Here is a 13,724-nt window from a genome sequence, read left to right on the forward strand (position 1 = left end):
CCCGGGATACCTCGGTGCCGCGGGCTGTCTCCGCCCCGGAAGGCGGCCCCCGCGCCAATCGCCGGGGCTGTTGCTGGGCGGTGCGGGTGACATTGGGCACGGCCATGGTGGTGGTGGCACTGGGCCGAGCGGCGGGGCGGCTGCTGCGGGCCGGGGCCGCCGTGCCCGGGCGGCGGCGGTGAGCGGGGCGGGCCGGGCAGCGGGGCTGGCGGGCGGGCCGGGNNNAGTGAGGCGGGGCCGTGCTGTGTTACAGCGCGGGCGGCGGGGTGCACATCCCGCCGCGGTACCGGCAGTTCCCGGAGCTGACGCGGGCGCAGGTGATTCGAGGCGAAATGCTCAGCGGCTTCATGTGGTTCTGGATCCTCTGGCAGTTCTGGCATAACTCGGACATGGTGCTGGTGAGGCCGGCGCGGCGGCCGGGGGCGGGGGGTGCGGGCCGGGCCCCGGCCGCGCTCTGACGGGCCTCTCTCCCAGGGACACTTCCCGTATCCCGACGCTTCGGCCTGGACTGACGAGGAGCTCGGCATCCCTCCGGACGATGAGGAATAGCAGCACACCGGTACGGCTCCCGTCGCCTCTCCCCGCTCGGCCCTGAGCGCGGCCGGCCCCTGGCTGCGGTGCAGCCCCGGGCACCGTGCCCGGCTGTGCCGCCGGCTGGTACCGCTGCAGGGACCCTGCTCCCAGCAGGTGTTTGTGCAGTGCCCAGGGGAAACTTGCGCAGTCTCTGCGGTACAGGAGGCAGTGTCTGCACTGCTCTGCCTTCACACACGGCTGCCTGAGACCAGGTAGCCCAGTTTTGGCAATATAAGTGTGCACTGTAACAACCGACTTTGTTAGGAGTTGTAGCTTGGTACTGGTTCTAAATTATTTTATTCATGCAGTTGTGTAGACCCAGCATTATCTAACTTCGAAGACATGCTCTGTTTCTAGAGACATCTGTCCAGATGTCCCCTTAAACGTTTGAGGCTTTTGTTTCCAGTTCTTTAATTACTGAGTCTTTTTTAAGCTCTTGGGTCACGCATTACAGCTCTAAACCAAAGGTTCATCTACTGCTGAAGGCAGCAGTGAGGAGGTCCTTCTTCTGCTCTGCATAGTGGGAAAATGATGAGCAAAAAGGTTCTCAGGTTTTTCTTTTGTTATTTTCAGGTTCCTGGAACTAACTGAGGCCCCTGGAACCAAATCTTTGTCTCCTCGGTCCTTTTGTGAATAAAACTGTAAACAAAGTCTAAGCTGAACTGTATTTTTTTTCTATTTTAAGTAGAATTCTTGGGAAATTACCATGACAGCTTTAAAGTTGTAGTACTTGAGTACACATGAGCTTCTGTAATGCCTGCTTGATAGAGAATGTGCTTGCCCCAAGAAATAAGGTCCCTGATACATGGCAGGTAACAGTTTTCTCAATAAAGGCTCTGCCAAATAACCAATGAAGAGGTGAGGGGAAATTGCCATAGAAGCAGGATAATTTACCCAGAAGAGAACCCAGACCAGTTGGTGCCAGGCTTTTCCCAGGATGAAGGAAAACTCCCCTTGGGTATATAGAAGTTCAGAACAGTAAAGGTAAAAATGCCTTAGGGCTCAGCACAGCAGTCAAGGAGGCAGTGATCCAGCTTAAGAAGATGAAGGGAGGGGGGTTACACTGCAGGAGTCCCTTGATTTTATTTTATTTCTTCTCCCCTTTCAGAGTTATATCCTAAAGTAACCTTTTCACTCCCCTTAACCACCTGAGTTGCACCCCTCCAACTTCGTGGAGAGGAGTCATGCATGACACAACAAACCATCTCCTTCAGACTTTTCCATGCAGTCAATCTTTATTATAGCAGTATTCTCATATTCACATCAAGTACATAGAACTTTTTGCCTTTCATATAATACAGAGTTCTTTAAATAACTTTACACTGAAATAGTTTTCTTCAATCTGAATTCAGCTATCAAATTTTAATATGTTTTAAGTCTCCATGCTCTCTAACCAAACTGGACAATATTTCCCATTGTACAAATTTACATGAGAAAAACTCCAAAGTACAAATGAAGGGACAACAAAAGTAAAGGGAGAAGGAACAAACAAGAAAAATAAGTTGTATTGGCAATTACAGGGGAAACTTGAGAAGGAACAAAGGGGAGTTGCCATGACCTACCTAACAGGAAACCAAAAATAAACATTTTGTTATGAATTAAAAAATAAATACGAGTTTAGAAACAATTACTCCATTGTAGATTTTAAAAAGCAGCTATGGAAATCTACTAACACAATGGGTTGGTTTTTTTTTTTAAGTAACCAGACTGGACCTTCTACTTTGCAGTCATAAGCCCCTTGCAAACTTCTGGTGGTCAATTAAAAAAAAAAAAAAAAAGGAACACAGCTGAAAGGAATGTGTTAGCACAGAGTTTAAAGTGGTGGGACATACATTTCATTGCACTAAGGAACAAACAAACAAAAAGAAATCAAATCTGTATATAAATTTCCCTTTCCTCTCCTTACTATGTACTTTGCCTCTCATAAACAAGCCTCTGTATTATGAGGTAATGCCATTGTCTTGACTATCTATAAAAATAATAAAGTTTAAAGGATATAGATCTGGGTATCTATAAACTTTAAACAAGCCGGTCCTCTCTTGCTCCCCCAGAGGGTCCAGCCAGTGAGTGCTACCCCTTCTGTCACTGCTCAATGCATGGCACTCTCCTGGGAAGCCCAGGAGACCTGTGCCCCTTTCCTGATCAAGGAAAAGCAGCCTGTGCTCAAGTAAGAAAGTGCAAGTAATGCACGACAGGTTACACACACTTACACCTGCTCCTGCAAAACAAGGCAGAGTCACAGAAGGCAACAGTGGCCAGCCTGCATGTGTGTGTTGGGTCAAGGAAAGGGGATCCCATCAGGTAGCTGATGGCTGATTCCTTTTGCAACTGCTTGAGAACAATGTCACTGCCCAGCCCAGGACAGCCTTCAATACACCCACAGGGAGGTGGGGAGGAGGGTTCCACCTGGAGAATGGAGGGTCAGGAGGAGCTCTGCATTTGGAGTCAGGATGACACAGAGCAGATGGGCTGGCTCCTGCATCCCAGGTAGTGACAGACCTTGCTCTAGAGGCACAGGGCAGTACTGGAGCCCAAGAAAATTTCAATAGTGGAAGAGAAGTAGGGGGCAGGACTTTCCCCAACCCCATCAATGAGATCAGAACAGCAATGTTAATTTGGGTTGCCAACACATGCAAGTTGGCCACTGTCAGGTTTCTGTCAGTTGAGAAGTGTGGAGAGGGAGAGGAAGGGGAGGCAGGTAGGACACAAGGCTCATGAAAGAATGATGTGCTTTTTTTTTTTTTTGGTTGACTTTTTTGTATTTTTTTTTTCTAAAGGTTCACAGCTTTGAATAAAAAAAAGCACATTTATTGCACTTACACTTTATTTTAGACAGAGTTATTTTAAATTATGCCCCCCCACCATCCCCAAATAACCCAACACCCAAGTTTGGTCCATTTTTCCCCCTAGATCCAACATCCATGCCCAGATGATGGGCTTCTTTTCTTCTCCTAATATTCCACTGAACTCTCAAACACACCGATGGATTTTCTCTTCAACAAGGGTGAATACACAAATGCAACACAGAATGACACTTATCAAAACAAAACCTGACCATCTTCCAAACCCAAATAAACAATAAAAAAAGAAAACAAAGTTATTTTTGTCGTTTACTTGCTCAAAAGTAAATATCACACTAGGCTTATTCTAAAGTACAACTGCTGCAAACATGACAAACTCAACAAAATGACTGGACAAGCCACTGTTGGCTCTGGAGGAGGCTGGGTGAGCTGAACACACTGCTGCTGGATGCTATGAAGCAAATACTACGTAGTTTAGAAGTTCCTAAACAAAAAAAAACCAAAACAAAAGCAAAACCCAAAAAACCCACAACTCCTCCCCCAAACCTAAAAACCAACTCTCCCTGCCACCCAAAAAAAAAAAAAAAAAAAAAAAAAAAAAAAAAAAAAAAAAAAAAGAAGAGAAACAAAAGAACCATCACATGTACTTTTAGTGCAGAATTTGGGGTAGGTAGAAGGATGCCAGATAGTTCCTGGAACATAAGTAAAACATTTTTACACTTTGTTTTCTAAAAGGAACAAAGCCAAATTAAAATTGGTTTGATATCTCATAAGAACTGTGCATTTAGACAACTTTGTAAGTTACAATTATGCCAAAAGTCTTACCCCAAGGAAGAAAAGGAAAAGATCTGAAAAAGCATTAATATCCAAACCCATTATTTTGTCCTTCATGGACAAGTAGGTTAAATATGACACTGATACGCAGGTACTGCCAGAAGTCTATGTAACCAGTTTGAAAGCTGAACAAATCAAATTCACACCTACTGGTTGTCCCTCAGCTGACAAGACACCTACATTTCCCACAGTTCATGTGCAATAATGGGATGTGAGCACTGAACAGCAACTGCAAGAGGCCCAGGGAAGCAGTGAGGAAACCTGCTGACAATGCAGAAACAAAACTTACTGCATTTTCTGGGACAAGGAACTAATTGTATAGTCTGATACATGTGAACCTTGATTACATGAATCCTAACCACCAGTTTCTCCTCATCTAGCTCTCATTCTCCATCTACCATCTCATTCCAAGGTGCTATAAGAGTGTAGCTTCGGGCCTCTTTGGAGCTTTCTTTAACAAGATCTCTGTGCCTTTGGAAGGGAAGGAGGGCTTACTTGTTTTTAAGTTAAATGAACCTCACTACTTGTTGATAGAGCAGATTTCCAGCAGCAGGATTACTGTAACTAAATTCAGTATCCTTCAATTCTTAGCTTTGAAATGCTAGCAGGTATTTTGGGGAATGCTCTCTGCCCTCCTTGCTCCTTTACAGGAGCTGACCAACTCCAAACTGCCTACATACAGGGACAGCTATATACAAAACTACTGCAGCAGATGTAAACCAAAGACACTGCTCTAGTTACAAAGCACCTGGCTTACATTCTGTTGTACTTTTGAAGGTTGCAAAGGCACATGATCATTTGGCAAACTACAAAAACTGTTTTGGGGGATCCCTATGTAAACCATTGAACAGAGGGTCTTGGTAACTCTCTTTTCTAAAAAGAGAGAAGTTAAGTTTGCATCTGAATTCACTCTTGGTGTAATCTGTATTCTGCAGCTTTTAAAGCTTCCTCCTTCCACAGGTTCATAGTTACTGCTGTCATGGTGCTGACTTAGTAGCTTCTGTGTCAGCATCCTTGAAACTTAAATGCAAACTTTTTCATTTTAACAATCTGGTTCTGCTCTTCTGATAATTTGTAAGGTAAGAATCACAGCATCATAGAATATGCTGAGTTGGAAGGGACCCACAACGTCATCAAAGTCCAACTCCTGGCCCTGCACGGGACACCCCAAGAATCACCCCATGTGCCTGAGAGCATTGTCCAAAGGCTTCTTGAACTCTGTCAGGTTTGGTGCTGTGACCACTGCCCTGAGCAGCCTGTTCCAGTGTCTGACCACCTCCTGGATGAAGAACCTTTTCCTGATATTCCATCTAAACATCCCCTGATGCAACTTCAGGCCATTCCTTTGGGCCCTGTCATTGGTCACCACAGAAAAGAGATCAGTGCTGGCCCCTCCTCTTCCCCTCATGAGGAAGTAGTAACTGCAGTGAGTTTCGCCTCAGTCTCCTGCAGGCTGAGCACACCACGAGTTGCTCCTCATATGGCTTCCCCTCCACCATCCTCATGGCCCTCCTCTGGACACTTTCTAATAGTTCATTAGTAATAGTCTAATAGCAATAGTATTTCTTACACTGTGGCACCCCAGCACTCGAGGTGAGGCCGAGGTCCCAGCCCAGAGCACAGCAGGACAATCCCCTCCCTTGCCCACCTGGCCATGCTGTGCCTGATGCCCCCAGGACAGGGTTGGCCCTCCTGGCTGCCAGGGCACTGCTGGCTTGTGTTCAACTTGCCATCAACCAGGACCCCCGGGTCCCTTTGTGCTCTCCAGCCTCTCATCCCCCAGTCTATACACACAGCCAGGGTTACCCACCTCAGGTGCAGAATTCAGTACTTGCCCTGGCTAAACATCATATGGTGGGCATGAAGTTGGTATGAAGTAATGAAGCAGTGAAGACAGGCCTTTCAAATGCATGCCAAAACAAACACCAAGTGCAAATGCACAGTAACAAGGCTGCAGTAAACAAAGTTTGTTTCATAAACTTCTACGTAAAATGCATCACAGAAAACCAGAACACTCAGCATCTTCAGAGTGATGCCTTAAGAGTCCACTCATGCAGCTGCTTTTTAACTTGACTGTACCTGGAAGCTTTGCCTGTCCCACTGTGCTACCGGTGATACATTTTATCAACAGAGGACATGTCTACAGTACTATGAAGAGTTGGTGCTACAAATGCTGCACTCACAGTCAAGAAGGGAATGAATTCTAGAGGCTGCAGAAGCGTGAAATGTTTACATGCTTCTTCCCTAAATTTAGACTCTGCAGATATCAAAGCTTCAATCCGTACTTGTTTGTGAGGTATCTGGGGATCTGTCTTCCCTCAGCCTTCTGTAAAATGCTGGATGCATTTACACCCCCAGGCAAACACAGAAGAAAAACTATTTATGTGTGATTTTCAGGGTACTTTTCCCCCAGTCTGGGCATTTATGGAAATACATGGTATTTATCAACAATCAGAACTTCACTCATTTTATGTCACAAAGGCCAAATTCTGCCTCCAAGGAGCACATACTAATCCAAGTGATGCTAAGACACCATGGTAAAATGACTGTATTTGTTCTCAAACATTCTGCATCATTATCAGCTGCTAGAGCATTCAAGTACAAGAAAAGCTGATTTTGGGTAAGCATAAAAAGCAGAAGTGGATTAATCTAATGATTAGAAATGAAATTTTCTAATGAGTTTAGAAAAAAAAAAAAAAAGAAATGACTGGGCTAATTGTATCTGGGGCTATGTAGGGCTTAACTGACACAGCAATTACTTTCAAAGTAACCTGGCCTCTATATCCCTGCCATTTGGTTTGAGCTCCACCACAATGCTGCAGTTCTGGCAAATATGCCAGAGAAAACAATCACATACTGAGCAGGAAGGTTTAACAGGTAACAGACCTCTGTCACCTGTATGAAAAAGGAAAGGCAGAGGAGAAGGTCTGTGCCTGGTTGATAGAGACATGAATAGCTGGGACTGGATACTGGTACTTCTGCAAATGATTATGAAATACAAGATACTATAGAGCTAAAAGAAGCAGAATGACTCTCTAGGTGTTTGTCCCAACATGTGCACATGAAGGATGTACTCACATTTCCATACTATGGCATGTGCCCGTGGTTGGGACACCATGAAGGAGCTTAAGGAATTTAGGGTAACAGGCATGAATGTATTGGTCATTTCAGTTTACTTCCTTCGTCCCACTGCTACAGAGAGTACTCCTTTCTCATCTATTCTTGATTCTCCATATTCTAAATATCTACAGGGCATCTTTAAGACTGGTTCTGATGGCATGCAAGACATCCAGAAAAACTCCTGAAGTAAAAGATAAAACCAAAAATAATCCCAATTATTTACAAACTACATTTCTTTCAAAGTTTTGCATGAGCATTACCTGGGAACTCTTACAGACAAACACACATTACTACAGCTATCTGGAGGGAAACAAACAAGAAAACCAGTAGAAATGCATCCTGAAAGGACTTCTCTAAACAGCAGCCAAATAACTTGCACATTCCTCAGGGAAAAAAAAACAAACAACCAAAACCAGAAATAAAAAAAGAAAAACAAAACTACAAACAAACAAACCCCAGTAAAAAAAAACCCCAGAGATCATGTGTTACTTATAAAGTGCTTTGCATGGACAAGGATAGCAATTTTCCTTGTGCTTTTCCTATGGGCTCAAGAAGCATATTGTAGACTAATGGGTAATGAATCTTCACCAAAGTAAGTTCTTTTTAAGCAAATATAGAATGAAGTTCCTAACAGAATTTTCTGCCAGCATGACTTTATGGAAGGAAACAAGAGCTTTTAGCAAGCTGTGTGAAACAAATGAGTGTTGAACCACCTGTCCATACTTGCTTTGTTAACAGCTTCTTTTGAGAGAACCTTGACCTCAGTATCCCTGACATGTACAAATAGGACCACAGCCCATAAAGGGGCTGGAGCCAATCATGGGGTGAAAGGAGAAGCAGGGACTCCTTTCCCCCTGGGAGCCTGTATCTGGTAAATGCTCTCACCTGCCTGCTGCCACCATGGCCCCAGGCTCCCTCCACCTCTCAGGTACGGGCCTCAGATGATCACCAGGGAGCACTCCAACTACACCATCTGCTACCACTGCTCTGCATCAGCTTCTCCACACTGGAAAGTGGCTATTGCTACTGTTTAAATTCCTGCCAACCTCATTAAGGTAAAAACCTTACAGCATCTGAAGACCCACAGCAGACAAGAAAAAAAATTGTGCTTTTTTTTTTTTTCCTTCTTTTTTAAAATGTGTCCCATACACAAAATCAATTCTGTTCATGTACCAACATGAATCACTTCATTCTTGTAGTGACTATTAAGTCATTCACTATTGCTATCTTGCTAATGTTTGTGGAATTAATATGAATACACAGTATTTCAGTTTTAATTCCCACTTCAGATCAGTCAGGTCCCTATAGCCCCAGTAAATATTTACTGACAAACGTAACAGACTACCAGCAACACAGCAAAATTCCAGGGTATTAAAAACACCTTCTACTTCCAATGTGCTTTTCTCCCTTCATCTGGGAGCAATCTTCTGCAGACAGGAACAGTCCCCTTCCCCTAGGGAGGGAAGGACAGCACCTTCACTCGGTATATCCATGTTTAGCATGGACACCACATTCACACACATTTAACTCCTTCATTTATTTGTCATGATTTCGTTAAAAACTCCCCCCCTCCTCCCAGCAAGAACCTCTCTGCTAGAGGGGGGTCAGTTCTCCTGCCTCACCTGGAGTGGCACAGGGCTAATATGAATCAAATTCTGGAAACTTCTGTCTGAGCTTGAGTTTCTTTCCAATGTGGTCTGCCTTGCCTTTGTACAAACAATTTACAGGTAATACCACATACCAGAGAACTCTGCAAGCAGATCACATCACGAGATATTCTACTAGAGGTAAATGATGTGCAGAACTCTATGAGTTGTTGTTTTCCCTGACTGGGTAACTTTTCAAAAAGCTACTAACCATTTGAAAACCAGGACTGGAGGACAGGAAAACAAAGCACTCTAATGGAGACACCGCCACCTTTGTCCTAGTTTGCAAAGTGTACAGAAGGGAAAGACAAGCAGAAGGGAAGAGCTGACAGGGAGGAAAGCAATGAGAGGAGGAGTAGTCAGCGTGGATCCAGCAAGTACCGTTTTGTTTTGATCTAACAACTTGCCGTTAGGACAAGATGCTACACATTTACACACACACTTATCAGAGGACGTTTAGTTAACAGGATAAAAATCCTTTAAAAAAAGCTCTTGAAAGTACCAAAACATAATTTTTGGAATGTCTAATTCTAGGGGGAGATTGTATTTGAATTCAATTCAACCTGAGAACTTTTTTCCTCATTTATGAAAACATTACATATTGGTAAGGTACCTGGCATTAACCTGCACCCTCGTTTAAAATAAAACTTTTAAAGTAGGTACATACACCATTCACAGTCTGTATCAGGATGTCTACAGACTTTAGATGCTGCAGTAGCATCTTTGATAAATACATTGTATCATGTGATACAAAAAAAATAAAAGAGGACAATCTTGCTACATTTTTTTTAAACTTCAGTTTGTTGCTGGACCAACAAAAGAAGGATCAACCTAATCCTTCAAAAAGATGCTGTGTATGCACACGCCAAGGAAATACTGGAAAAGGAAAAAGGTTAAGGATGGTGGTTGTTGCTTGTTCTTTTTAAGAAGTGGTAAAGTAAATCTGAAAAAAAGGTGTGGCAGCATCCCCTTTTCCTTCAGATGAACCTCTCTGCCTTCAGAATAACATCTCCAGCTCCCACTGCCCCACACTTTTAATTTTAAAGGAATAAACCCCAGCAATACAGACAGATTGAGGTGTTTGACACTGTAATACAGCGAAAAGGGGATACTGCGTTGTCCGTAAATCAGTAAGTACACCAGGAAAAAAAAAGGATCAGAATGGAAAATGATTCTTTGAAATTAGCACTCATCAGACATTCAGCCTCTGATGGTTACGCTGTTAGAGGGAGAAAGGCGGCCGGCAGCCCATCCAAAGCAAGTCTCCTAAGGTCAGCAGCAGCAGCTCCATCCCCTCGCGCCCGAGCACCACAGGCACACCATGAGCGCCCTCTCCTCTCTGCTGGGAGTGATGCCAACGGCACAGGCAGCCACTGCAGGTCTCCGAATGCACGTGGTGGTTTGTGTTGAAGGAGAAACACTGGCAGCAGAGGACTCTGGTTCCCAAAAAGGTACTTTTTCCCATTGTGTTGGACTGGTGGTTCCATTCTGCTCCAATTTAAGCCTATGGATATCTTTTCTAAATTACTTTAGGTTTTGTGGAGCAGAATGGGGTTCTGATGTTAAGAAACTGTAGGAACACAAGACTTAAATAACAGAGTGGGTGCTGCCGTGGTGCTGTGGCTACTTGAACGCTGCAAATTCTCCTGTAGAGGGAGGACAAGAGCTTGGTTTAAAAAGGTGATTTCAGTTACGAGACTAGTTGAACATCAGGTTGAATACAAAAGATGTTAAAAAATGCAAACTGTTAAAATTAAAGCACAAGAGAATACATGGTGAAAGAACATTGAATACAGACCTAGCATATTTAACCAACAAAGGATTTCTTGAAAGCAAGCTGTACCCATTCTTCCCAAGGTGAGAGTTCAAGCAAAGTCTAATTCATCATGCATTTGAAAATTAAATATGTCAGCTTAATTCTACTTTAAATTCCTTATTGCACATATGTCCTCCTGAGAAGCACCAGTTTCAATAAATGCATCCAATTGCAAACCAGTTCTGTTCTGTAGTAAAACTAATTTAATAACAAAGAACTTTATGAGACATCCATTACCCTTTAAAGACTATATACAGTAAAGTGCCTGAATAGAAAACCAGTGTTATAAGAGTGCTAGGATTGTCAGCAACCCACTGACAGAAATATAAGAATGGAGAGATTGTCTACTCAATCCCAGACCAGAAATTAGGTCTCACTAACAGGAAGCATAACAAATAAAGCAACTCCATGCTTCCTTCAGAATTACTGAATAAAGAACAATTATATGCAGTGCTTTCACATGTGATGATGTCCTGAAATCCTACATAATTTATTTAGTGTCACTGTGCTGTGAGGCAGACTTGTAGTCCCACTTCTGAAGGGTTTCAACTATGGCACAGAGTAAAATTGCTGTCTGAAGTCTTTCAGGAGTTTGACAGACGACTGAATAGAAGCGGAGTCTAAGATATTAATACTCTTAATCCTATACTTCTGCAAAAAAAAAAAAAAATCCCTGCCACCCACAAAGAAATTGTATTCTACAGGATTTTTAGTGAGGGGTGTCTAACTAAGCATAATCAAAAGGACTCAGGAGAAAGAGAAAAGAAACATACATATAACTTCTCCATGTTGGGTTTCATATGCATTTTGGGTTAGTTTATGCCACTTTCTTGACAGCACTTCTCAGAGCTTCCCTAATACTGAAAGAGTGATAAGCAGGCACAAGAGAGCCTTTGTTCTGTTCAACAGAAGGGTTTTGAATGTCATTACATTCAAACAACTGCTCCCTATCTGGTGTCCTTCCATCTTTTCAAGAATGAGTGTATTGTTTGCTTTGTTTTTTCTCAAGATTCTTATTCTGAATACTGGAAACAAAACAGAAACATCCCTGAAAACAAAATTATAGGCCTAAAGTGTTAATTCTGTGGAATGTCTTGCTCTACAAAGAGTAGAACCAAGAAGAGTAGTCAGCTGTCTGCACTAGGAGGAGGAAGAAAAGGCATTTAAAAGGCCTGTGAGGAACAGCTAAGGCAACTTGAAGAAAGCAGGAAAAGGGCTCTGTGTCTCATAGGAAATCAGAAGGGAGTACACCTGAAGTGCAAAGTAAGAGCGGCACAGGGAGTTGTGACAGGCCTCAGACTCTATGTGTCTTTACAGACTGGTGGCAGGCTTAAGTTATAACAACAATAGAATAAAAGCTTCATGATGGATCTAATTGCCTAATTTACTAGTTCTACCACCAGATGAAACTCTTGCTCTAAATATTGGATAATTTTTTCTTGCCTTTTGCTACATTTCACTGACTTCCCAACTCTCTTCACAGTATCTTCTAGAAACACCTCAAGTTTTGTACATATTTTCTTTTAAGATAAGGACAAAAAGTGACCAAATATTGCCTGTGAGGTCAATTTTTAAGCGACATTTATGCTTAGCTATACTTACAAAACATGCTCTATTTAATTTCTTTTTCAGTCTGCCTTTCTAAATTGGTGATTAAAGATAAATTTATAAAAAAGAGATGGCTCCCTCATTACTCATCTTGTCCTTCTGCCTACTTCTGGTAATAATTCAGATTTTAAGAGTCATATAGGGACTTTCAAGGAAAAAAAAAAAAAAAAAAGAACCTTTAGTTGGGAAAGAACAATAGAAAAACAGGACCAGAAGTAAAGACTTCTTTGAGACAGAATGGTAGCTTTAAAAAGGTAATTTTCAGACTTTGCTGCCATTTAAACAAAACCTTAGCAACCATATTTTCTTTGACAAGCTAATGCTAAATCTCCCCTTTCAAAATTCCAGTGTTAATCTGATCTCAAATCAACAGGAGACAAAAATAGGTAACATGGTCATCTAATAAGGGGATTATGTTGGCTGAACATGTGTAAAATGAAGTTGCCAGTAACAGCTTTCCCTAGGTGAGGTATGTACATGGCTATACCTACCCCCACCAAGCTATGAAACCACATGCTTAGCAACTTCATATCAAAAAGATCCCCAGATATTTATATTCATTGTGAGCCAGACATCTGAGGTGCATTTTATCAAGCAGAACTGCAGATATTTGCTTTGTCTGGTAGCAAAGCAATTTCTTTCCAAAGGATGGATAGCATCTGAAAATATATACTTCTTACAAACCCCTTTCAAATCAACTAGTACAGTCTTTTCAGGCTTGTCTCATGCAGAGCAAGTGAAAACCATTTTAAATACACACTTTCAAAAAATCTGTACTGAAAAGATGATCAAGGTCTTTCATGCTGCCTCCAAACAATGTATTACAAGAGCATGTTCTGAGTAAACCTGCTACCCCCAATTCCTGGAAGGATTTAAGATGCAGCTACCATTCTGTACTCTCACAAATTTGTAAGCTACCTGAATTCATGGGGTTACTAAGGTGTACACACATCATCTTAACTGTACTCCTTATCCTGGGATAGATGCCATATTTCTCAGAAGAATCATAAGGAGAAGAATGGTTCCCCTTCAGGCTGTGCCAGCCTTAGCTACTGAACTAGAGACTGACTGATTTATCATTGGCAAACACCAGATTCCAACACCATGTCTGGTTTACATTCACAGACACAGGGGAAAAAAAAAAAAGGAGGTAGTTTTCTGTTGGATCTTGTGCTGATCTTTTGTACGGATACTATCCAGTGGGTAAGTAAAAATTTGGAACATGTTGAAGGTACCAAGACAGACTTTGTTTCTGTATTGATATGTAAGGAAGTAAAATAAAAAGGAATCTCACCTAGTATAAATTACTCCTCCAGAAAAACCTAG

General features: G+C 42.5%; 2 protein-coding genes across 5 annotated transcripts in view; one reads left to right on the forward strand and one right to left on the reverse strand.

Moving 5' to 3' along the window:
- The first annotated feature begins 22 nt into the window (after positions 1 to 22).
- On the forward strand, positions 23 to 1,224 carry NDUFB2 (NADH:ubiquinone oxidoreductase subunit B2). The gene is made up of 4 exons (XM_041487480.1): positions 23 to 178; positions 254 to 398; positions 475 to 559; positions 1,147 to 1,224. The coding sequence occupies exons 1-3, from the start codon at positions 105 to 107 to the stop codon at positions 547 to 549; spliced, it is 294 nt and encodes a 97-aa protein (XP_041343414.1). The 5' UTR covers positions 23 to 104; the 3' UTR covers positions 550 to 559; positions 1,147 to 1,224.
- Positions 1,225 to 5,270: 4,046 nt separating this feature from the next.
- The window catches only part of BRAF (B-Raf proto-oncogene, serine/threonine kinase), a 79,727-nt gene continuing 71,273 nt past the window's right edge, over positions 5,271 to 13,724 (reverse strand). For all 4 annotated transcript variants that reach the window (XM_041487455.1, XM_041487457.1, XM_041487456.1 and 1 more), the window contains one exon: positions 5,271 to 10,620. In XM_041487455.1, the coding sequence (XP_041343389.1) occupies positions 10,598 to 10,620 (23 nt within the window). In that variant the 3' untranslated portion in view covers positions 5,271 to 10,597. The remainder of the gene's footprint in view (positions 10,621 to 13,724) is intronic.

This window comes from Pyrgilauda ruficollis, unplaced genomic scaffold, assembly GCF_017590135.1.
Source record: "Pyrgilauda ruficollis isolate IOZ18807 unplaced genomic scaffold, ASM1759013v1 scaffold80, whole genome shotgun sequence".
In the NCBI taxonomy this organism is placed as follows: domain Eukaryota; kingdom Metazoa; phylum Chordata; class Aves; order Passeriformes; family Passeridae; genus Pyrgilauda; species Pyrgilauda ruficollis.

Excerpts from the sequence above, each read along its gene's own strand:
- NDUFB2 (XM_041487480.1), top strand. The coding sequence starts at position 105 with ATGGTGGTGGTGGCACTGGGCCGAGCGGCGGGGCGGCTGCTGCGGGCC. Across the intron at positions 179-253 it reads GCCGTGCCCGGGCGGCGGCG|CGCGGGCGGCGGGGTGCACA; the intron begins GTGAGCGGGGCG and ends GCTGTGTTACAG. Across the intron at positions 399-474 it reads ATAACTCGGACATGGTGCTG|GGACACTTCCCGTATCCCGA; the intron begins GTGAGGCCGGCG and ends CCTCTCTCCCAG.